The 24,451-nt window shown below is 41.4% G+C and overlaps 1 protein-coding gene across 4 annotated transcripts in view; it reads right to left on the reverse strand.

Annotated features, from left to right (window-relative positions):
- Window positions 1-24,451, reverse strand: part of LOC122810216 (kinesin light chain 1-like) — a 2,247,025-nt gene that overhangs the window by 1,149,998 nt on the left and 1,072,576 nt on the right. For all 4 annotated transcript variants that reach the window (XM_044081914.1, XM_044081987.1, XM_044081756.1 and 1 more), the window contains one exon: window positions 21,020-21,098. In XM_044081914.1, coding sequence (XP_043937849.1) covers window positions 21,020-21,098 — 79 coding nt within the window. The remainder of the gene's footprint in view (window positions 1-21,019; window positions 21,099-24,451) is intronic.

A 24,451-nucleotide genomic window follows, 5' to 3' on the forward strand; every position in this document is an offset into this window, starting at 1 on the left:
TACAATGTAGCATACTGTAGTATGCAGCTTGTGTGCCCATATACCTGGCATGTGTTGTTACTTTACATGATGTACAGTGACACTTGCAACTACATTGGATATCATACTCATATGCAGGACTGACTTACCAGGCAACTCCAGGCTCATTGGTTGGGAGACACCCACCTCCACGATGGCGGCTAGTGTTTCCTCATGCTGTTCCCTGGGTGTCCCCAGACTGGCCAGTAGCTCCTCTGTGTGTGTGAGTGGGGGCTGGGTTGGTGGCCCACCACCTGTTCCACCTTGTTCTCTGGCGATTGCAGTGGCACGCTGTTTTGCATGCCGTATCAGGTCCGTGCAGTGTCTGCGTACCTGCTGGTAGGTGCGGTTGTTGCCACCCACATCATTCACCCTCCTGCGTATATCCTGCCACAGCTCATCCCGCTGCTGAGCATGCTGTGGCACATGGCTGAACAGCACGTCATAGATGTCATGGAGCAATGGAATTATGACATCATCCTCCTGGCGGCTGAAGGCTGGGAGTCATGAACGTGGCATTATCTGTAAGACATAATGATGGTGACAGGTCACATTCTCACTGATGTACTGGCATACCACTGAACATACATTGCTATGACATGTACTACATCTGCACAGTAATCTTTGAAAAGCATCATGACACTGACACAGCTGACGTGTTTCTGTCACACCTGTCACATGGTTATGCAGTGGATATCATATCATATCTCTGTGTCAACTCATTACAGTGTACATACTCCATGTAGATGGTAACTTGCTGTGGCCATGTGTACTTGCCTGCACCTGTGTTCTTACCAATCTGCACTTGGCCCGATGTGTCCACAGTACTACTGTTTACCTGGATGCTGTGTATATGTCACATAGCAACACAGACGCAGCCGTTATGGACTTCAGCAGTGACACTGCACACATACACATGGACACCTGTACATGCATGTGTTATGCCATATACATCTACTCAGCACTATATGGGTGTTGAACATCCTGCCACGGCTCGCCTGTATTGCACATGTGATACACATGGGACAATGTCTATTCATATGACATTTGCAGGGATGGTCAAACATAGCATGTGCGCGCATGTTTTACACGCTGTCACACAGCAATTGTGACAACACAAGGTGCATCAGTGCCACATTACTGATCCAGTCAGTTGGTAGTGCATGTACCATGTGGCCATCACACCATGTATGACTGTGATGACACGTACAGCCTTGATGGACAGGGTTGCATGGTATGGCAGGGTATATCACATATATGGCACAGGGATGTGTCCAGCCTGTGGAAAACCAGTATTAGGATGGTGCCTGTCCATTACATATGTCATTTCTATAGGTGTATGGACATGTCGCATGTCCATCATCATGGTGTAGACAATGTCCTTCTGCAAGGTAGGCAGCATGCTGCATGGTGGGGGTGTGTATTGTGCATGCTGGTATCGCACATCCATGCATAAACATTACCCCTTACAGGTGCTATGTGCTGTAATATTGTTCAACACAGTGCTGTATATGCCCGCACGGTGATATCCCGTGCACATGGATGGTACCCTGACCTGACATGGGTACCTCATATGACTACCTCCGGTGCCTGCTTTCATCACCATGTTGGCGGGTGCACCGCACAGCACCATCCCTTCCACAGTGACCATGGTGTTGAGCACAGCCTCGGTATTCATTTATGGGGACGGGGATGTTCACATAGCGCTGACAATGCTGGTATCATCCATCAGACCGTACACCTATGGCACACACCTCACACACACAGCCCATTCAGTATGTTGTTCGCAACACTGACTCAGCTATACTGCTAGGTCAGGTCCATTCTCAGCTGTACATACACAGATGCATAACATTTCGCTCTGTGGCATGGGCTACAATGATGGTGGGGTTCAACACATACCATGTTCGACTGAAGCTGGCGCTGCAGTTCTGTGCACATGTCAACACATTAACCCTGTTCTACTGTAGCCAGCGGTGATGTGCTGTGCACATGACACTCTTGCACATTGTGTTGATGTCTGTCTATCAACAGGCCACTGGTGGAACATGCAAAGGTATTTGTAATCAAATATACATGCCGCCCTGTACAGCTGTACTGCTAACATCTCAAGTGCTAATGTGTCATGGACATGCACACCTTACCCAGAAAGTGCATTGCCACCCTTACTCATCACCCCTTGTGGGTTGCTATTATCCAACACCCTATATGTATTGTATGGTCAAGCTATGCACCTGTGCAGGACATGTGAGCATGTAATGTGCTACTGATTACCTTTGCACCCATTGCACAACATGTCACACAGGTACACTGGCAGTCATACACTTCACAGCTTGCTGAAGGTATGACAGGTGTTGTACACACTTAACACACATATCCTGTGGGACATGGTCATATGTACAGGCATGTCCACCTGTCACGTACCAGTGCTACCCCTATATGACGGATATGTCGTACATGTGGCAATACAGCAACTGTCACATGTACTCATTCAATGCTCACCTGCCAACATACAGCAGTACAGCCTGTGGGTGATGTGCTTCTGCATCCATGCTGTGCCCATAGCTGTCAGTAGTACATCATTACGTGCAACTTACCTCATTTGGTGTTCTAACAGGTGCATGTTCATCAAGGTTCCACATTGGAAGGGTCTGTCACACATTCATTGTTGTACATGGTTTACATGCCAGCCATGGCTTAATAGATGGGAATCGTAGTAATTCATTGGGATACCATATTTATACATTAGAGCACCGTATGTCAGCCATCATATACCCTTCCTAGTTGACACTGTTAGTCAGCCAGTAGTAGGTGTTCTATGATCTGCACATTAGTCACACAGTACGAGGGCTACTGTTACTCATTATGGGGACAGGGTGCTGACAGCTGTGGATGAGGGTGTAGCTGTTGACAACCATGACTGCACCTGACGGTCACTTCTGGATGTGTAACATTCACATCACACACCTACCATCACGTAGTCCCACATCTACAACAATGGACATTCCTGCAAGAACAACATATGCAATATGTCTGTATAACCACTGTAGGCACCACTGGTGGCCCCCATCATGGCAGCCAACATCACCAGTGTATATCCCACAGACACATGGGTTACAACATTCACAACACACCAGTCACGGATGAATCTGTTGTGAATCACAATGCAGTTCCACACATCATGTTACACAAGGCATTATGCACTTAGATGTTGTGGACGGGTGAACACCTCTGCAACTCACCTACGCACACATGACACATCACCTGGTACAATATATCTCTCCTATATCATGTTATTGTGACCACCCTGTGATGGCAATACACAGACTACGTGTGCTAGGACATGCAATGGCTCACCGGTGTTATAGCCTTCTGGGTGTGTGTCTAGCCATGGTGTACATTCGGCATTGGTCTGGACACAAGAACACTGTACATTGACTTACTGTGTCACTGCAACAGTTGCCTATGCTCCTATTGTTATTGTACAGGCATGTGGTATCTGACTGCTATGACAGTCCAGGTCAAACACAATGCTGTGGCAAGCATGACCTGCAGCCATCAGCCTGGGGAGTAGAGCACACATGTACATCTTCACATGCTATACTGCCTCTCTGGCAGTTTCACATAACTGTCACCGGCAGGGCGGTAACTGGCAAGCACGACATGAGGTCATGTGGAACAATGCTTGCATCTTCCACTGTGATGCACACAAGTGATGCACACATACTATTGCACCACTCACATATCTCTGCAGTGACTGGGACCTGCCTCTATGCTCTGCACAGAACACCTGCGATGACAGATTGTACACGGACCGTACCTGTCAGGCATGTACCTGGACCGGAACACCCACAGATGAGGGGTTCACACATCACACAGTGTTTTGCACACATCCTGGATAGTTGCTTAGCACAATGCATCATAGGTGCTCCATGTGCAGATAACTGTGTTTGTAACCGCTATACACATTGTAACAAGCGACAGAGTCGACATTTTACACCACAGGTTACATACCTTCTGTGTTGTTATAGTGGACATTGGGCCTCAGACAGCTACTACTGATGTGTGCTGACAGTAACCCACACTTCCCTGGGATAGACACCCATGTACCTACACATGCTTGAGTCATGCACTCCGCTCAGTTGGATACAAAAATGCACAACACATACAATACCTACACTACCCGTAGCATGAACACTACCTCCATGTGACTGGTGTGACACACCTGGGGTTATCCCCTCTTTGGTGGGTTCAAAACATTTGCTACACGGCCTTGCTAGCCACATCCTGGAAACACACCCATCACAGCATACACGGAACATGTGTACTACAACTGCTACAGACATCTGCTGACAGCAGTTGTTAACATCATGACACCCGAGAAGATGGACACTACACATACATATGCTGACACATACCACAGTGCACTTCAGTAGCATGTACACATTTGCAGGAATCATGCTATTCCACACAGAGACATGGCAGTACTGACCAGATAACGGACGCCACTGTGGTGGTCATGTTCCATTCAACACTCTGCTTGTGATGTGCTGATCAGGTCATAAAAAGGCCGAAATATGCATATCCACAGCTAGTAGGGTTTGGCTTTATTGGCCTGAAATTGTCCATTAAAACAACGAAACAAGTCATGGGCATTCAGAGTTGCCAATTAGCTGAAACACCTGATGTTCATTAGGATCATTTGCATATATCCCATGTGCCTCTGATACAAGAGGTTTGGGAGGTCACTCAGTTGAAGTTTTAGCATTGCTGGAGTTTTCATTTTGTTTTTACTGATTATTTTTTCAGTGACCTTCTCACTCATTGTTAGAATTGTTGACCACGGAATGGGTAAGGCCAATCTATAACCAAATGGGATAGGTTATTTTGGCCACAAAAAGAGAAATTGGCTAGGCTTAAAATGCCTGCAAGGGCAGTTAGCCTAGTATTTACCAATGAACCAATGAACAATGAACATATGATGTACAACCACAGGTACAGGCTGTTGCACAGTGGTGTACATTCACATGTGTGGGGTGCATCACTTGTCAGCCATGGTGGGTCCACAAGGTCCATCACCACATACTCCAAGGCTAGCTACCTAAACATGACTGCAACACATTGCGGTGTGGGGCCTCAGGCATTGTGGTGGTATGTCAGTATTCTTTGGCAACATCCACATCCGATGTCACATACAACAGTCAACCAAACATTGCAGACCGAGGTAATGTTGGCAACGTGCTGGGCAATGGTGTACTTACCGACAATACACCCTCTCACTCACTACAGGGTCGCAATCCATACATGAACATCGTAGTGTCCCTGTGGTCACATACACAGTACTGACATACACACAATATGTCCTGGGACACTGGCCCAATGTCACCTTCCAATGTCCCTGGCTGTAATGTCCCACCAACCTGTTCAGTATATGTCTCCACACCAGCCCACTATATTCACTGCTAGCCTTTTGTCGGACATTGTAAACCCTGAATGCCGCACAGCAGCATTTATTGCACTACACACAGGTGGCACTGCATTGCACGAGTGGGACTATAGTCATACACTCCTGACTGGACCATTCTGCATGGCGATGGGGCACATCATCAGGAACGTGATTCCCACAGACATTGCTGGCCTCCAGTCCTTTCCTAGCACCCGGGTTGGGCTTGTGAATGCCACAGCAAGGTACATACACATGTTGGGCACCTGTCATACAGTTGCTAGGGCAGTTGATGATGGTACGGAGGTCAACACATCATACATTGTCCTCACATTGCCTTTCAGCACCATTCCACATTCTGGTATTGACAACATGCACATCCACCTGCACATCATACCCTGTGTCCTGGATGTTATGCTATGTGGCTCATGGGCAGTATACACAGTGGTGCCAGCATACCATAGTACCTACTACATGTCAGGTACATATTGCATTACACAGTCCTCTGTCATAGGGCCACTCATGTTCACTATATGCTTACATACAGAACATGCTGTCACAGAGTACTGTCCATGCCTAGATTTCAAACACCTACATACCAAGCGCCATTATTCCTCCACCAGCTCATACTGATACCAACCATATGGGTGTCAGTGTGACAGATACTTCATTTGAGTATCATGGCATCAAGATGCATGACACAAGGTGCATGCACATCACCTTTGCATAACAACATTCACCCACTGACTATCACATGGATAGTGGTCCCCTACATACATATCACATTGTACATGGTTGCAGTACACACATATGTCACACACAGTCCTGTGGTTACCGTATTCCACTGTGACATGGATATCCTTCTTCAAGGTCACACCTATCTGTACTGTGTGTGATGCTGGTACATAGGTAGCCATTGTACCTGTGAACTACACACATCTACACACAGTCACGGGTACAATACCACATATATGGTGTACCTTCAACAACAGCTACAGCTTTATGTGGCACAACATTGACATGCCATGATGTTTACTGAGCTCAGACAGTTTACATATGCGGCTGAACTACAGACAACACATCTGTACACATCTGCATACCACATACTCAGAGGTGTCTTCTTCTGCTCTGACACGGCCCAGGTCCACCACATTATTGATGCATATAGTCCTCATACATGATATCTGCGGTGGGCACTGTGAACGAAATGCTCCTGGATATGTGCACACACACCACACTGCATGGGCTGTGCTTCTCTGTTACATCCACACACCATGCTGTGGAACATAGGTCCTGTGTACATCCCGCAGGGACACACAGTAGCATTGTTCATGTGATACCTCCCTTGCTGTTTGGGTGACACATGTAGTCCTGGTATCACCACAGCAGCTGTACTGTGTAGAGGTGCAGTTGACACCTGCCTCTGCTGCTCACAGGACACTACCATGGAGAGGTGACAGTACTGTGTACACTGTACATGTGCTTACACATGGACTTGCCAGACTGCATTGTAGCCCACTATGCACCTGTGCAGCTACTACAAGTCCTTTGTGCATGGTTACTTGGTGTCCCTTCCATTTAGAGTAGCTATCATGCTACTACTATGTCCCATACCTACAGGCCATATGTATCCTGTTATTGTACATACCAGTAGGCGATACCTGTGTTATGCATGATATGCCTGTGATACTGTGTAGGATATCTGTCATATCTACCTAGACTATACATTACACATATTTCACATAGTATCCCCTAATGCAGAGCATACTTGCACGTCGGCCACACCTTACATATGTCATCAATGGTATATGCCCATACACATGTGTGCTGTGACAGTATACATACATGTACTATCCCCTGCTATGGCACTTCCTTGTTGGACATCCACTACCAGCAACAGCGTGTGGTATGGCATTGTTCTCTTTAATGCCCTCCTGTAGCATCCCTTGTGGTGTCTCTGCTGTGTACATAATGTCCCACTGCTGTACACATGGTTTCTACAAGCGTTGGTATGCTCAGCAAGACATCACTACATAACTACCTTTCACCACTTTATGCATTACGGACAAGTGTAATTAATTACAACCACCATTCACATACAGTACAACTTATTATTACAGATCATGCATTACACAACCTTACATATCGTGTGTTCTACATACCTTGTTGGTGTTCCGTTTAGTTTAGTTTATTGTTTTGTCATTTCCTTTGTTTTCGGTACTCTCGATAGTACGACACTTTTTCAGTATGAGCATATGGTTTGACTATCTTGAGAGTCATCCGTATATACGTCGATACCTGCAACATGTGAATTCATCCTGCCAATTGCTGTTCCTCAGTGAGTAATTACGTGCATATCACCTGGGCATCTACTCCATTCGGAAATTACGCGTCGACACTGGGGTATAATTGGATTCTCCACCTGGGCGTTGGCTATTTGCCCTACCTTCGTGGAGATAGTCTGTATTGTGTTATGTTATATGTAACTGCAACTGCTATGCATAGGGACAAGTATATTTTGGATTCATGTCACCCGTGGATTGTGTGTGACAGGTGTAGTATTTGGATCAACACGTGGGTGTACCTGTCCTGCCGGTGAATGATAACGGAGTATTGCATTCAAAAACTGTAACATGGCTGTTTTTTTCCTTTATACAACGCATGCAATTATGCATCCGCCTTTAATTGTGTCTCCCACGCGATATGTTGTGGTTATGCAGATGTCATTGACTGACTGTATGTTTGTGCTGCTATTATGGTTTGTATTCCTTTATTATCTACAGTGGGGGATATCGGTGGTTGTACGTCATGGATACGGTTTGTGGGCCTTGCATCTCTACATAAACAGCATAGTTGTCTGTGTGCTCCATCCCTACTTGGAGAGTTAACAGTTAATAGTCTTTTGTTATGGGTTTGTAGGTTGGGCTGTTGTTAATTGGTTTCAATATCGTCTGCAGCTGAGCTTGATGCATGTATACCTCCGTAACTTATGTGGTATATCAGCAGCTATGTGTACGTGACAACTATCCCTTGTATTTCTGTCCCAGATATTTGCAGTCATTGTGGTCATGTTGTTGAAATAGCCTGTTTGCCAGTGGTTGCCACATATTCATATGGGAATTGTTTCACACTTGTGGAACACACAGGGGTGTTTACGGGCCAACACGTAGCCACGGTCAGTACTGAGGTAGCACATACCTTTTTCCGTGATACATACCTATTGCTGTGTGACTTTGCCAACATATCATATTGCATGCAACATATCAGTGTCGTACATACCGGCATGACTATTACATACGTCTTTTACATTTCTTATAGGTTCATAGGTTCATAGGTTTATACTAGGCTATCTGCCCTAAGGCATTTATAAGCCTAGCCCATAGTTTTGAGGCTTACGCCACCCCTTATATGGAAAACTACTGTGCCCATTAGTTTGTTGCGCCTCTGTCCAGCAGTGACCCAGAGATGATTCCCGGGGTAAACCTACGATGTCCCATCCACAGGTCAGGATTTCTCTTGAACAGAGCCAGCGAGGTGCTCTGCCTAACATGGACCGGGATTTTATTCCACAGCATAGGGAGTCTCTGAGTGATAGATCTATCCCTCCAGCACATCCTATTTATATCCGTGCTAAGGTTTACGTCGCTTGCTCTAGTGGTTCTGGTGGATTTGGATTTGTTGAGGTGGAGCACGTCCATCAATTCCGGGTTGGACATGGCCTTGTATGTCGGGCACATGTCACCTCGGAGCAGACGGTATGCGACTGAATAGAGCTGGAGTTTCTTCAATCTGGCAGCATATGACAGATTTTGGAGTCCCTTTATCCTTTTGGTGAGGAACTTTTGGGGTCTCTCCAATTGCTGCAGATGTCGGGTGAGATACATCCCGAATGGGGCATTGTACTCGATCATTGGTCTGATAAGTGAGGAGTACAGGGGAACAATGACCTCACTAGATCTGGATGTGAATCCCTTCATGATCAGGTGGGCAATGTAGAAGGTCTTTCTAACCTCTTTAGCAATGTGAGTGTCAAAAGTAAGGCCACTGTCAACCTGGGTCCCCAGGTCCCTGATAACCTCTTCTGTGCTTAGTGGATTGCCACCTATATGGTAGCTTGGGGTTACCTTGTCTTTCCCGAAGGGTATGACTATACATTTTTTGGTGTTTAACTTCAGGCCATGGCTCTGGCACCAGCTATCTGTTTCTGTGAGTCCCCTCTGAAGGATATCCGCGTCCGATGCACTTTCCACTATGGTGCCCAGTTTGCAGTCGTCTGCAAACCTTGTCAGCCAAAGTCCTCCCATGTTGGCCTGTACTTCTGAGAAGTAGATGCCGAACGATAGGGGGCCAAGGACCGAGCCCTGTGGGACACCACTTGTGACCGGCTTGGAGTATGGGGAATATTCCTGTGCTACCATCTGGAACATTTTCACTTTGTATCGTTCTATGTCAGGACACACCCAGCCAGGGTGGGGCTGTCACTACTACTCTGGGACTAGTAGTGAACATATGCCTGAGGCTAGTTTACTGTATGCCTACACCTAATATTCTGATCTGTCTCTAACTTGGCACCAACATACACATGTTGCAGACACACACACATTACAGTCACACAGCGACGCACACGGCACCCTCAGTGCACACGCACACATACTACGGCACTCACGGGGACGATTGCACACAGTACCTACGTGGACCGCAACACCGGCAGCGGTGACTAACTCTCCCTTCATATCATCATAGTATTACACGCGCATGTACTGTTCCAGTACTGTGTTCTGTCGGTCTTTCAGCCTCACGGTTATGCATATCGGTATGTTACACGTTCCATGGTTGGCGGTATCCTATTATTTTGAACCTCCCGGATGTTCAGATATCGCTGGATACATCTCAGTCACCTTATATCCCTCTACTTCCCTTTCATATCTGTATTATATATATGTATATGTGTACATATATATCTATATATATATATATATATATATATATATATATATATATTTATATATACATCTTATGCTTAACGTGGCAGGCACACAGCAATGCCATATGCTGTAGGACTCACGTACTGTTCAGGTGTTGGCGTTACATGTTCCACTGGCTGTTGGGTTTACAGTGTTTGGGGGCTGCCTATGTAGGAGTCACACATACGGCCATTCATACATTACAATTTACAGGTGGTCATGTTTGTGTGCCATCCATTTCACTGTGTGTGCAGGTGGGGAGATGTCAGTCCATGGGGCCTATGCTGTCAGAGTATGTGTTATACGTTCCCTCTTTGCCAGGGCGTAGGCATATTGGGTACGCCTCCATCTGCCTACTGGGGCTGGCACAGTGTGTTCATGGTCTGGAACCCTCTGTGCCTGGACTGGCCTTGGCAATTGTGGTGGACTTTGTGGCCCTTCACCATTATGTCCCTGCAGCAGCTGCTTCCGCAGGATCATATTATGTAGCATGGCACATACTATGAATATGTGGGCACATGTGCCTGGAGAGTACTGCAAGGCTCCACCAGATGTATCCAAGCACCGGAACCGTGATTTCAGCATCCGAACACACGCTCTATGATTATTCTGGTTTGTGCGTGTGCCTCATTATGGCGTTCTTGCATGTGTGTGTGTGCATTTCTGATGGGAGTCATCATCCACGGCTCCAGTGCATGGCCAGCATCCCCCATGAGATGGCCTTGTGGGATGTCCCCCCTGACAAATACCTGATACAGCTGTGAGGCATGCCAGATATGGGAGTCGTGGTAGCTTCCAGGGCTGCCAGCACACACATCCATGATAATGCCCTGGGCATTGCACATGACCTGGCAATTGATGGAGTGGAATCCCTTGCGGTTTATGTAGCGTCTACCCTGCTCACCAGGTGGTGACTTGATTTGTATGTGCGTACAGTCTATTGCACCCAGTACATTCCTGAACCAGAGCCTAACCATCCCCATGGCTACAGAAAACCACTAAGTCTGAAATGAAAAATGGGGATAAAGCCTGGGAGCACTGGCGCAAAACCAAAACCCCCTCTACTAGACAGAAATTCCTAGAGCTACGCAATAGAGTCAAAAAGCTAATAATACAGGACAAAATCTAATACTACCAGTCTGCCCTTACCTCCTCCCAACATAACTCCAAACAATTCTGGTCCTCAATAAACTCCATCCTCCACCCAGGTAAAGTAAGTACCCCTACTCTTAACATCACTCACTCCTCCAAAAATGTTGCTACTTCTTTCAACACACATTTCACACAAACCGTACTATCACTAGCTAGACAACACAACCCACCCTCAAACCCACACCTTCATCTTCAACTAGCAATCTCCCCACTACCTTCTTGTTTTCTCCTGTTCCTACCTTCAAAATAAAAAAACTGTTAACTAAACTTAAACCCACCAAATTAGCAGCAGACAACCTCCCAAGTGAATCCCTACAACTTTGCAGCTGATGCTCTAGCCTACCCAGTATCCCTCTTGATTAACAGATCTCTGTCAGAAAGTTACGTTTCCACACTATGGAAAGTATCATACATAATTCCCCTCCACAAAGGTGACCCCTCTACAGAGCTAACCAATTACCACCCCATAGCTATTCTCTCTCCACTCTCCAAAATACTAGAGAGATGCATCCATTCTCAGGTCACAGATCACCTCCTTGCTAACAACCTCCTCTCAAACACCCAACATGGTTTCTTACCAAACCATAGCACCACTACTGCCTTACTCTCTTTCACTGACACTATCCTACAACACACAAATGCTGGTTATCTCTCTTCAGCTACTTTCCCAGACCTTTCTAAAGCTTTCGACATGGTACCACACAAACAACTCATCTCTCTTCTCAGTAACCTATCCTTCTCTCAATCAGTCACCAACTGGTTTCAAAGTTACCTGTCTGACCACCAACAATCCATTGTATGGCAGGACTACTTATCCCCCCAGCTACCTGTCTCCATAGGGGTTCCCCAAGGGTCCATCCTTGGACCCCTACTCTTTTCTGTTTTCACCAATAATCTAGCCTCTGCCACCACACATGGCACACTCATACAATACACAGATGACTCAACCATCATCTGCATAGCCCATTCCCTACAAGAACTGCAAAAAGTCATACAGGATGCATTTTCCTCAGTCGAAACTTGGTTATCCGATGCCCAATTAATACTCAACCCAAACAAAACTAAATTACTAATCTTCCAACCCACAAAACTTACCCAAGACAACTCCCACTTTAACATCACAGCAAATAACACCACCACCATCCATCCTACAGAACACACCAAATTGCTAGGAGTGGAAATAGACAATAAACTGAACTTTGACATTCACATATCCATGACCATTAAAAAAGTGCGCAAAAAACTAGGAGTATTATATAGAAATGAGCAACTACTTACCAAAGCAGCAAAGATTTCAGTAGCAAATTCTCACCTTATCTCCACCCTACTTTATGCCTCTCCAATATATATAATAACCTAATAAAAATGAAAAAATGATCCACAAACAAAATTCTTTACTGTAAAGACCCAGTAAAAAACAGGTAAATGTAAGCACTTTCGTAAGGCACAATGATCAAACTTCATCAGACAAAATTACCTTACAAATGCCCACCTTTTATATTACAAAGCACACCCATAATTGTTAAATTGCCCCATATTCACTAATTAAATCACAATTTAAATTTTAAATAGACATCACACCAATTCATAAAGTCAACGAATACATCATAAAAAAAATTTTTCACCATAGAAAAAATGATGAAAATAATAAAATCCAACTATATATCCTACTAAAAAATACTGAACTATTCAAAATAACAAAAAAAATAATACTTTTATATAGAGAGATATATATTTATTTTATCTATCTAACACCCTAAGCTTCAATTTACTACTGATGGAAATAGCATCATTCAGACCCAGGGGAACATGGGCATTAAGAAAAATCTGCCACCAGGTTTTTTTTTCTTCCAAGATTTGGAAGAAAAAGAAACCTGGTGGCAGATTTTTCTTAATGCCCATATATAGCTATCTCAAACATTGTTAATTCATCTATGAGACAATGTGGTATATTGTTGAGAAATATTGCCACTAGCAATTGATGTTGTTTAATTAACCTATACAAGGCATTTGTCAGACTCTTGTTAGAGTATAATAAACTTATTTTGTATTTATAATACTGGACAATTAAACTTCTTGGAGTTAGTTCAGAGGAGTTTGCCAAATGGATTTGTTCAGCTACTCACCTTTCTAATGAAGATAGATATAAACAGCTTAATATTTATGGTATTAAATACAGATATCACACTGGAAAGTTGATTTTTGCTTATCTGGCACTAAGTGATAGAGAGCTGAGAGCTTTATTAAACCTCTAAATTTATTCCAGCAACAAAACTCATCATAGTCATGTGAAATGATGTATATTGTAATAAAACTAACTTTGGAATAGATTACCAGCTTCTATGAGAAGTATAATGTCTACTGTACAGTTTAAGTCAGAATTAAGACTATAGGGTGGTTATGCTTATATTAAATCCTACATTTAATGAGTCAGAGTTTGCTTATGAACTTAGGGTATGAACATTGTGAGCTAAAACTATGAAATATTTTAACCCCTTACGTAGTCTGCTAACACCTACATCAATCCCCAAATGTCTCCAAATGGTGCAATCATCTGTTAATCTTTCTAAAACTTTATGCAAAATAATCTATTTCTGATTTACTATTACCCTTTTAAGTCTAACTTTGTTGTTTCCCTACATTTAAATCACAAGCTTTCAGCTTCTTGTGCATAATTTGATATTCTGCATCTACTAAGACCTTTGTGTTATGAACATTACAGTTAAAATTTTTTACTAAAACAATATCCATACCAATGAATAAAAATTACCTGTTGTCTTCAAAAATGCATATATAGAAACTTCTACCAGTCTAAAGGCCCATTCTTAAAACCTAATATCTATACATATTCCACTACTCTGTCATATAATCATAAAATACATCCTAACATCTTCCTGTGGCTTTGATGCATATCACCTTACCACTCCATGTCAGATCAAACTGATTTCTTGTTCTTTGTGAGGTGCTTTGCATCAAGGGCTCAGATAATGTCTTCCTTTCTCACCTTCCAACATGTAAAAATAACTGACAGATGTTATTAATAAAACTGTTAACAGCCAGTGAGTTGATGGGCACATTATCCATTCTGCTTACTTATAATATTTAACCCTTGCTTACAGAATCTCATTTACCTGTTTGAACTGGTTTGCAAATTAATTCGTCATTATCAGTACTTCTGACATGAGAGGAATCCTTCATTATCTCTCTTATGAACTGTCAGTTCTGAGGTGTCTGTGTCTGTCTATCTCCATCCCATGTCAGAATCAGTTACCAGCAATTAAAGAGAAGCAGAAGATGGAGCCTGAGATCCTGTACATTCTTTCAGCATCATACATGTCAGCTGCTCTTTCCTACCATAACAATCAGCCCATAAACGTCCTTTGTTGATAATTACAACATTTGAGAATGTAATTTTTAGTAATATGCTCACAATCAAACACATTGATTACAAAGTTAATGCTCTAATTTTCAGCAAAAGAAATATGTTTTTGGATGAGTCCAGTATTTATGGACACCTATGTTCATTAATCACACAAACACTAAGCAAATGGTAACTAGCATTACTGTTAAGTTTTAATATGGCCATCCCATTTGAAATGGTTCTTGAATCCACCTTCTATAAACAAACACAATTAATGCAATGCAACTGGGAATCACTTAGAGTCCCCCCCTTTAGATGATGCTGTAAGACAATTTAAGATAGTTTTCCTAAACATCCTAGACTCCCTTGCTCCCCTGAGATCAAAGAAAGTGAAAACAAACCCAGTTGCATGGGTATTCATAGGATAAAAACAATCCATGAAACAGAGAGACAAAGCATAAGAAAATGGGTCTATGTCATAACATCGAAGTCTCAAAACTTTGAATGTTATAACATTGAACTTGAAACCCAGGATTGAACAGGTAACCCAGGTAAAACTAATAGGTGTCATCATAGATGAGCAGATAAAGCCAGTCCTCCCCATATCGCAAGCTGTAAAAATAACCCATACAAGATACTAGGCTAACTGCCCTTTTGGGCCATTTTAAGCCTAGACAACTACCTCATGTGAGAATCAAACCCTGGACCTTTTTGTTTATAAGGTAAACACCTTAACCTCTATGCCAACCTCCCTCCTTTGAAAGAAATTGGAGCAATGCTACTATAAAATAGTAAACTTTGCCACCTATATGCATGGTAGAGAACATCACTGTCTGAGTCTCAAAGAGCTAAACTGGTTAGAACTCGGACACTACTTAACACGCAGCCAAGCCACAGCAGCATACAGACTTCTGCATAAGCCCAAAACTGCCCATCCCTAAACAACATCATTCAACCATTCTCCCCAAACAGGGCTTTGTTTTAGAGAGAAATCACTTCTCCCTATCACCAAAGCATTCAATAGTGTAAGAAATTTCCTATAGTCAACTAATATTGCCAAAACCTGGAACCATGTCCCATTAACACTGAAATCAATGCCAAAACAAAACTGTTTTTGGATAACTATTTAAGATATGCAGGTACGTGCGAGAGACATAAGCACCATACTGAATTCCTTGAAATAACTACATATAGAAAAGGACTGGGAGCTGCTTGCATTTGCTCTTCACTCTGCATGTGTATGAGTATGCATGCTGGAGAATACTGGTATCTTCACCATATAGTCAAATAGCACATTGACACATGAAAGACTTAGAAACCTTATTGATGAGATTACATTTCTTATTTCTCATAGTTGCCATCCCAGACACACAATACAGAATAATCACATATCTCAGTTCATGTACAAAATGCATTTATCTACAACCTGAATGTGTGAAGAAGCTCTTTATAGATGAGAGAGAGAACAGTGAAGAGCTTTTGAGTTACTCTGTGGACAGGGTTAGAGACAGGAACCAAGTCAAAGTAGAAAACCATGCTTAGATTTATTACTAAGTACACACTCATATGGTAAAGCTTTAAGTTGTTTGTCTGGTGACATACCCATATGGAGTACTGTGCACAGGTAAAGCTACAAGAAGCCTGTGTGTTCCAGCAGTTGAATATGTAAACCCAGGGCTTAAAGAATTTCTAATGTGTTATACACCCAAGTGCAAATCTCTACTGATGAATACACTTCTTAGGTTCATGGATATTGAAATTATGTTTTCCTTACCAACAATGAGATTTAGCAAAAGAGAAAAGGGACATGTGTGAATATATAGACAGCAGCCTGATAAAATACCTGGACTGAATGATATTTTAGAGCTCAAGCCATTCCTCAAACTAGATCATTTCAGGAAGATGTGCACAATTACTTTACACAAAAGGTGGTAGATATTTTGTTACACCTTTGTTTACTTAATGTTTATTTCAGGGAATAAAGAAACAAGTATTAAAATATTTTCTCTATCATTTGCAACACGTTCTCTTTTAAAATTTCAGGCTCTCTTGAGAATTTTAGAAAATTTAGATACTCCTTTTAAATTTTTGATGCAGTTATATCAGCTGTTCTGATGGCTGAATGCTGCCCTGCCCTTTAAAACTGGAGTGAGCAAGTTCTTGTCCCAATCTGTTCAGCCACCATCAGCTGTTCATTATGGCTGCTGCAAGCTGTCACCTGTTATTGCATTTAGCTATATATGCTAACAGGGACAAAGAACACATTATCAGGAAAACATGTTACAGATATAGTCCAGTACTGTCTGCTTAAGTGACCTGCACAAAGGCTGGCAGTACTTTCTGGATAAGTGGTCTTTTCACAGCTAGACATTATGCAACTGTAGGCTGATGTAATCATAACTTATAGGTTCATAAATTAGTACTAGGCAAACTGCCCATGTGGACTATTATAAGCCTATCCAGTTACCCCGTGTCAGAATCAAACCCTGCACCTTGTGTCTATAAGGTAAACACTTTAACCATTATGCCAACCTCCCACTTGCACTACAGGAAGCAGCTTGTTCAGAAAATGCAGTCTTAATCCCCTCAACCAACTACCAGAATGACTGTTTCCATGTGCTAGGCAGTTAGAAATGGTTTAGGGACACTAGTTGAAGCCTATGACCACTGTATGCAGCAAATACAATGCTGTGATATTCTTTCTGATAAGTACATCATTCTGGAGCATGCACCAATGGAAAGTGGTTGGGCAAAGTGCATTAGTAGTATGATAAAAGTCGATGAAATATATATACAGCAACCCCTATTACCTGAAGATGGAGAGGTCATAGCAAAGCAATGACAAAGTGGATCTCATTAGATATGTATGTATGTATGTAAGTAAGTATATATATTCATGTATTTTTGGACTCTGCCATGAAAGAATGTTATTGGGCATGCTCCTGCTGCTGGCTGGCCTGCTGTCACATGGCATTGAACCAGGAGTTCTGATTTGTATGCTACAGTGATTCAGACAAGCCCAGGCAGATCTTTGGATTGTTTATAGGAATGCTTTCCCTGGCACCAGTTATGCACCAGCTATGTATTATATAGACAGATGCTGTAACTGTGCATTTATGTGCACTCAGAGGGTTTCATCAAAGCTATGTCATACCTGAGAGTAGTATGTTAATCACATTAGTCAACAATCCAAACATTATGTGTGGCCCCTTTGTTCACTTTGTAACACACCTGAGCAGTGAAGACTATCACAGGAACTGGTTTGCAATATGTTATGAATCATGTTTGGTGACACTTACTTGCTATCACACAATAAAAAGTGTTTGTTACTGCTTTTATGCATAAAATGAAAACCACATTGCATGCCACTTTACCTGCTCTCTGGTCATTCTGACAAGATGTACTTGTGCTAAGAAAATCACCTGGTTAACAAATACACTCAGAGCAGAAGTAAATACACATTCATCGGCATGCATATTAACAGCCAGAATGCTAAATGTAATTCTGGGATTGATGTAATGTTTTGATGTGGTGGACATCCACTTACTTTTATTTCTACATACTGTATCTGGTTGGTGTTGTATATTTGCTTGCTGCTAATCAGTTGAACTCACTGATTCATAGCTGTGGACACATTACACTTGGACTAGTAGATTAACACTGTTAAATGCTGAGGTAATTTAAAATGCCTAATTAGTTTTAGAAATGTTTGTACTTTATGACGTAATTGTGAAATTTACTTAAATTGTTTTAGCATCTTAGGATATGTTTAGATGAATATAACACAATGTTGTAATATGCCGAATATAACACAATGTTGTAATATGCCTAATATAACACAATGTTGTAATATGCTTATTCAACTTTTGAGTTCTCATGTCAATCTATGGTAGGAATCTGTTTTAGAAGATGATTTATGACTTGTGCATATGCTTTTAAATGTTTGCCTCTTTCATTGCTGTTGCTTGGAAACACCAGCTTATTTCGAGAAAAAGGCCAGTATATCCTGTTTTATTCTAAGCTGTAAGTTGAAGTTTGTGGGAGTGCTACTACTAGAGTTTGAATGACTGCCAGTGCAGGTTTAATTAGGTACTGAACAACTGGGCTATATCTACTGTAAGGGCAAGGGGATGAATGAAACTATGTGTAACTATCCATACATTAGACTTGGAATAGTCATTTCTTGTGTTCCATCATCCTGAAGAAACCTGCTATAATATCTCCTGACATTTCCACTACCTATAAAACGTCACATTTACCAAGCATAGATGCAAGACTTTCACTAGTACACACTGTAGATGCTTAATGCTATAAGAATGCTGTTTAGCATTTCAGAAGGAAGTATACGCAGAGTGTAAGCAGTTCAGGAAGAATAAGCAAGGGGGTTACCATTCCTATTTCAGATGATGCCCAAGTTCTTTGGAAACTATCGCTAATGCCCAGGCTATAGAAGTTGTAGAAAACAGGTGATAACTTGAGTCTCAAAAGATAAGCATCATTACAAAGTGCTCTCTAAAGATAGCTAGTAGCTACCAGATGTGTATTTCTCTCCTGTATTATGTACACTTATCTGCAAACTCTTCCTTGTGAGTCATCATATTTCTCTCTCTAGTTGTGTGCTCCTTGTAACTTTTAACAAGACTTTTTACTCCGTTTTATCTAACCAGCTCACCTTATCTGTATTTTCTTACTCTTTAAACAGTAGTAACAGTCTTTTTTATACCAGGTCCCAGAACCTGGTACTCTTTTCTTGTCACATCTAGATAAGTTTCAGTCATATTTCTTAACTGTCCAGATCTTTGCGTCATATTTTTGGTCTGTTCTTCATAAATTTTGTGTTTTTCTGACACATATTGAGAATTTGAGTTTCAGACTCCATATCCTTCAGAAAATGCATGCTAACACAAAACATGTAGTTCTAGCAATTATGTTTTTAAGAGGAATATTTAAAATCTGTCCCTGACTTTGTCTCCCACTATTTTTGGCTTTTTTCAGAATTCTTGCTCTAAGAAGCTGAGAGGAAAAGTTGCTGCTCCTGCTAATTTTCGGGCTACCCTTAATTACTTTCTTAAAGAACAGTTGACTTGAATTTTAGCTCAATCAGTCTGCTCAAGGTAGTAAAATATTTATGTTATGGTCTTCAAGTTTTATGATTTACAGTGTTGTATGATCACTATACTTGTGGTTGCCTCTTATGTTTGTATAGTGCTTTGATGTATATTGCTTTGGGTTCCTATTAGATCATCGAAGATGCATAATTTCGAATGCGTCTTCACTGAACTTAAAATAATGAAAACTGAAAACAACGAAGGGGCATATGAGCGATTTCTTTCTCTGGGAAAGAAATCGCTTGCCCGTCTCCAGTAGTTTGCTCTTTTGTAACCTGTAGTGCAATCTTGGAGTTGGCATAATTAGGTGGGGTGTGGTGGGCACAGCCCCCACATTTGTTTTGTTTGTAGTGATATATATATATTTTTTGGGCAAGCGATTTCTTTCCCAGGGAAAGAAATCGCTCATATGTAGTTTCACTGTTTTTAATTTTCGTTTTTATGGGTTTGATGAAGATGCATTCGAAGTAATGCGTCTTCAGTGTTGTGATATAGACCCTATTGCTTTTATTTAGTTTACAATGCTAATTTATAACTGCTGTTGGCATGCCACACCAAGGTCTCTATGTATGCTATATTCCATTATGCTCACTTTTTAAATTATTTTCTGATTCTACAACAAGTTTACTCATGGCTGAAAAATGGCTCTGTGAGCCAACTCCACACGCACATATATAGGAAATATATAAATATATTATCTGTAATATTTATTTAGAAAATAAATAATAAAACAAGATTATATATTTTTGTCTGTTTTTTTAATGTATTGCATATTTGATCAATACATCCCTTATCTAAAGACATGGATATCCATTTTCTACATGCTTAGCAAAGTGCATACCATATATCTACCTTCAGTGAAAAGCACAAATTTGATGATTAATTGTACACCTTCTGCTCTGTTCCTAGCAGTTGCACAGTAGCTTTGGCCATATCCCAATAGAGTTTACTAGAAGCAACCCCCTGCACTTACTTTCTGAGTGGTCCTCATCTTCATTCGGGAATAGCTCATCCAGGGGATCCTTTTTCAGAATGCTTGTCTTATCTTCTTGCTGAAGAAATTAAGCAAATTGTAGTTATTGGCATTGTCAATAAACAGGATAGTATATACAGCCTTTATATAGATGGTTTTGTAACCATGATCAGAAATATGTACCCACACTTGCAATCCATGAGTGAAAGTTCAAGAAACTGTCAGCATTACTAAAAATGTTATTACATAAACAAAAGACCTAATTTAAGTAAACATAACATATGATATGGAGGGATATAAACATAGGTACAAACTCTGAGTACATCTTACAGTCAAGCTATAGCTGTAACCAGAACACTACAGTGCCATTACAGTTTATTTATTTATTTGCAGTTTGTTAACTGTGAAAGTCCACTGGGCCTAGAAGAACCCATTTTCAATGGAGGCCTGGGGAGAAAAGCTCCATGATTCAGTATTTACAAAAATATATTTCAAAATTCATAACTACAATAGTTACAATAATAAGGAAACAAAACATTTTAAGTAGTCCATAAAAGAAAAACTTATTTTGAATTATGTAACTCAGTAACCAAAATCTATGAGGAAATTTAGAGAGAGAGAGACTGTTAGAAAAATATGTACTTAAACATATATGAAGTGCTAGTTTAAAAGCAAATAGTATGTAATGCATTTTATTCTATTTTACAATATGGCAGTAAGAATGATCTTACATGTAACTGCTTGAAGCTTTGGAGCTGCAGTGTGATTGAATTCTGACCCTGGCAGTAGCCAGCTCAGCAAGCTTATATTTTTCACTAATGATTATCTGCTGGGTCAGGAAAATGCATATATGAGGCATTGAATGTTTTCTTCCTTCCTCTGAGATAGTTGGCCTTGTGAATATTATCAGCACAGCTGCTAATATTAATGTTGCAAGAAGAACAAAGAAGCGTATTAAGAACTGAACTGACTATTGTATTCGAGCAGGACTGAAACCTTGAAAGAATAACATTTACAGAAAGACATTATAACTGACCAGGTGCTTTGCAAGGCTGTATTATTCTCATGGGAAAACTTTTAAAAGTATAACCTCAGCACTTTCTTATGAATAGAATATTGTAGACTATAGTGATGTAGATGCCCTGTGACTGACCACGTCAGTAAGGTGGGCACAGCTTGGATGTATAATGTATAAAATAAGACTTACTTCCTGTATCATGTTAGACAGAATTCTATACTTGTACTGTATGTTTTTTTGCCTCCTGGTGTACACTAGTAAAGTTTTCTTGTATCTGAGCCTCCTGTGTTGTCCTAATTTATTTTTATTTAACAGTTTGGTCCTTCGAGCCGGAAGCCCTCGACAGCTGCAGATCAGAGTTTATCGGTGGTCGAATACTGCGCAGGAGAAGCTACCGAAACGGTTCTTCTTAAAGCATAAAGACCTCCGACTGAATTGTCATTTTAAGAGGCTGGCCACTTTTCTGATCTGTGGCCAAAGAGCGGTCTCGTACTGGTGGACCCAAGAGGCTCAGGTAGGAAGAGTTTTTGCCTTTTTTCTGTTTTAGATCAGGGACTAGGTTACAGTAAAATGTTATTGTCATAGATTTGTTGTGCAGATCAGGGACATTAAAAAATTACTGTATATTTTGTCATAGATCAGGGAAAAACAGAATAAGGTAGGCAGTTATTCTAGATAAACTGTGAAAGGAACTAAAGATACCACGTGGTAAGAAAAGGGTTACGTAACAGTCTTTTTTAAGACATGGGAAATCAGTGCACTAAAAAATTGCGAGATCCGCCCCTAACTGATGACGCAAAATATATGCAATTGCAACGAGCAGATAATATAAGATATTATACAAAATGGGTTAATAAGTATGAATTTGACGGTAAATTAAACAAAATTTTGTTAGTTAAACTCTTGAAACAGTTAAAATCTGACGCGGAAGGTCAGGCAAAAAAACAACGACAGTTAGGCATTCCTCAGGCACATAGGTGGATTTAGGAAGTGAACCGAAGGGAACAGAAAATTAAAAATACAAAAGCATTATTTTTAGACAAAGAAGATAATAATACAGTAATAGCGACGGCCCCTCCCCCTCCGCCCCCTCTGATACCCTTTTTAGGATATGAAGCAGGAGGACAGGCCAGTCCTCCTCCACGTTATCCTGAGATTGCAGGGGCACTGAAACAACCATTCGTAAGAGAACCTATCGAAACTAGATCCCGAACATGTAAAACACTTAGGGACACAGATTTGTATCAAATAGGGAGAGATTCACTAGAAGAGAGCGAAGAAATCTGTCCACTAATCGAAGTACCGAACCCTCAGGCAGGACAGGAAGGACAGGACCCAACTCTCCTAGTGTATAGACCATGGACACCGGAAGACATCCGGAAAGCTACAGAGGGAATCCCTCATCCAAAAGTTAATCATAAAAAGTTTATACAAGATTTACAAGGTATGAGACTAAGTTACCACTTGAATGGGGAAGAAGTAGAGAAAGTGGTTAGACAAATAATAGGTCCAGACTGGCACATGATTTGTGGCACCTGGAACGCTCGTGACGCACAACTTAAGCCACTCCTACACAGTGACGCAGAGTTAGACACCAGAGTGAAAGGTCTTACAGACCGAATCTCTGAGAAATGGAAACCTAGAGCAGATTGGACTTGCATTAATCAATGCATACAACAAGACAATGAAACTGTAGATGGGTACTATGGTAGATTATTGGAATGTTTCAATAACCATAGTGGTATGACAATTCCTGAAAGTCAGACAGATGATACTGCATATGAACAACAGTTGAAAAATGCATTTTTGAAAGGTTGCATTGCCCCTATCAGTAGCTTTATTACTAAGCATATGATAGATCATCGAACAAGCAGGCTACAAGCCTTACTTGAGTATGCTAGACATGCTGAAAGACACTTTAATAGTAAAAAGAAAAAGAAAACACAGGTCTTCACAGCTGAAGACGGAGCAGAAGTCTTTGTGGTGCAGTCGAGTAAAAAGGGTAAGAAAAATGCCCAGGGTAATAAACACTCTGACAAAAAGTTAGAGGATTTTGAAGAGAGAAAAAAGAAAGGTGAGTGCTTTAAGTGCGGCAAAAAAGGACATTTAGCAAGGGATTGCAGGCTAAATAAAAGGACGACTACAGAAGAAAAAGATAAGGATGATGAGGATTGACTATATGATAGTGATAACAATCAAAAATCATCAGGAAAGGTTAATAGACAAAAAGAAAATGTAAATGTAGTAGAAGGAATAGAGGAAGTACAAGCAGATGCAGAGGATGAAGAAAGTGAAATTTTGGACTTAGCATTGTTGAGCTTGGAGCTCTATTTGGCAGACACAAAACCGGAAGTTACACTTCTGGTGGAAGGGAGGGAAGTGAAATTCCTGTGTGACTCAGGAGCGTCACGAAC

Source organism: Protopterus annectens, chromosome 1.part0, assembly GCF_019279795.1.
Source record: "Protopterus annectens isolate FY-2018-M chromosome 1.part0, PAN1.0, whole genome shotgun sequence".
Lineage (NCBI taxonomy): Eukaryota > Metazoa > Chordata > Ceratodontiformes > Protopteridae > Protopterus > Protopterus annectens.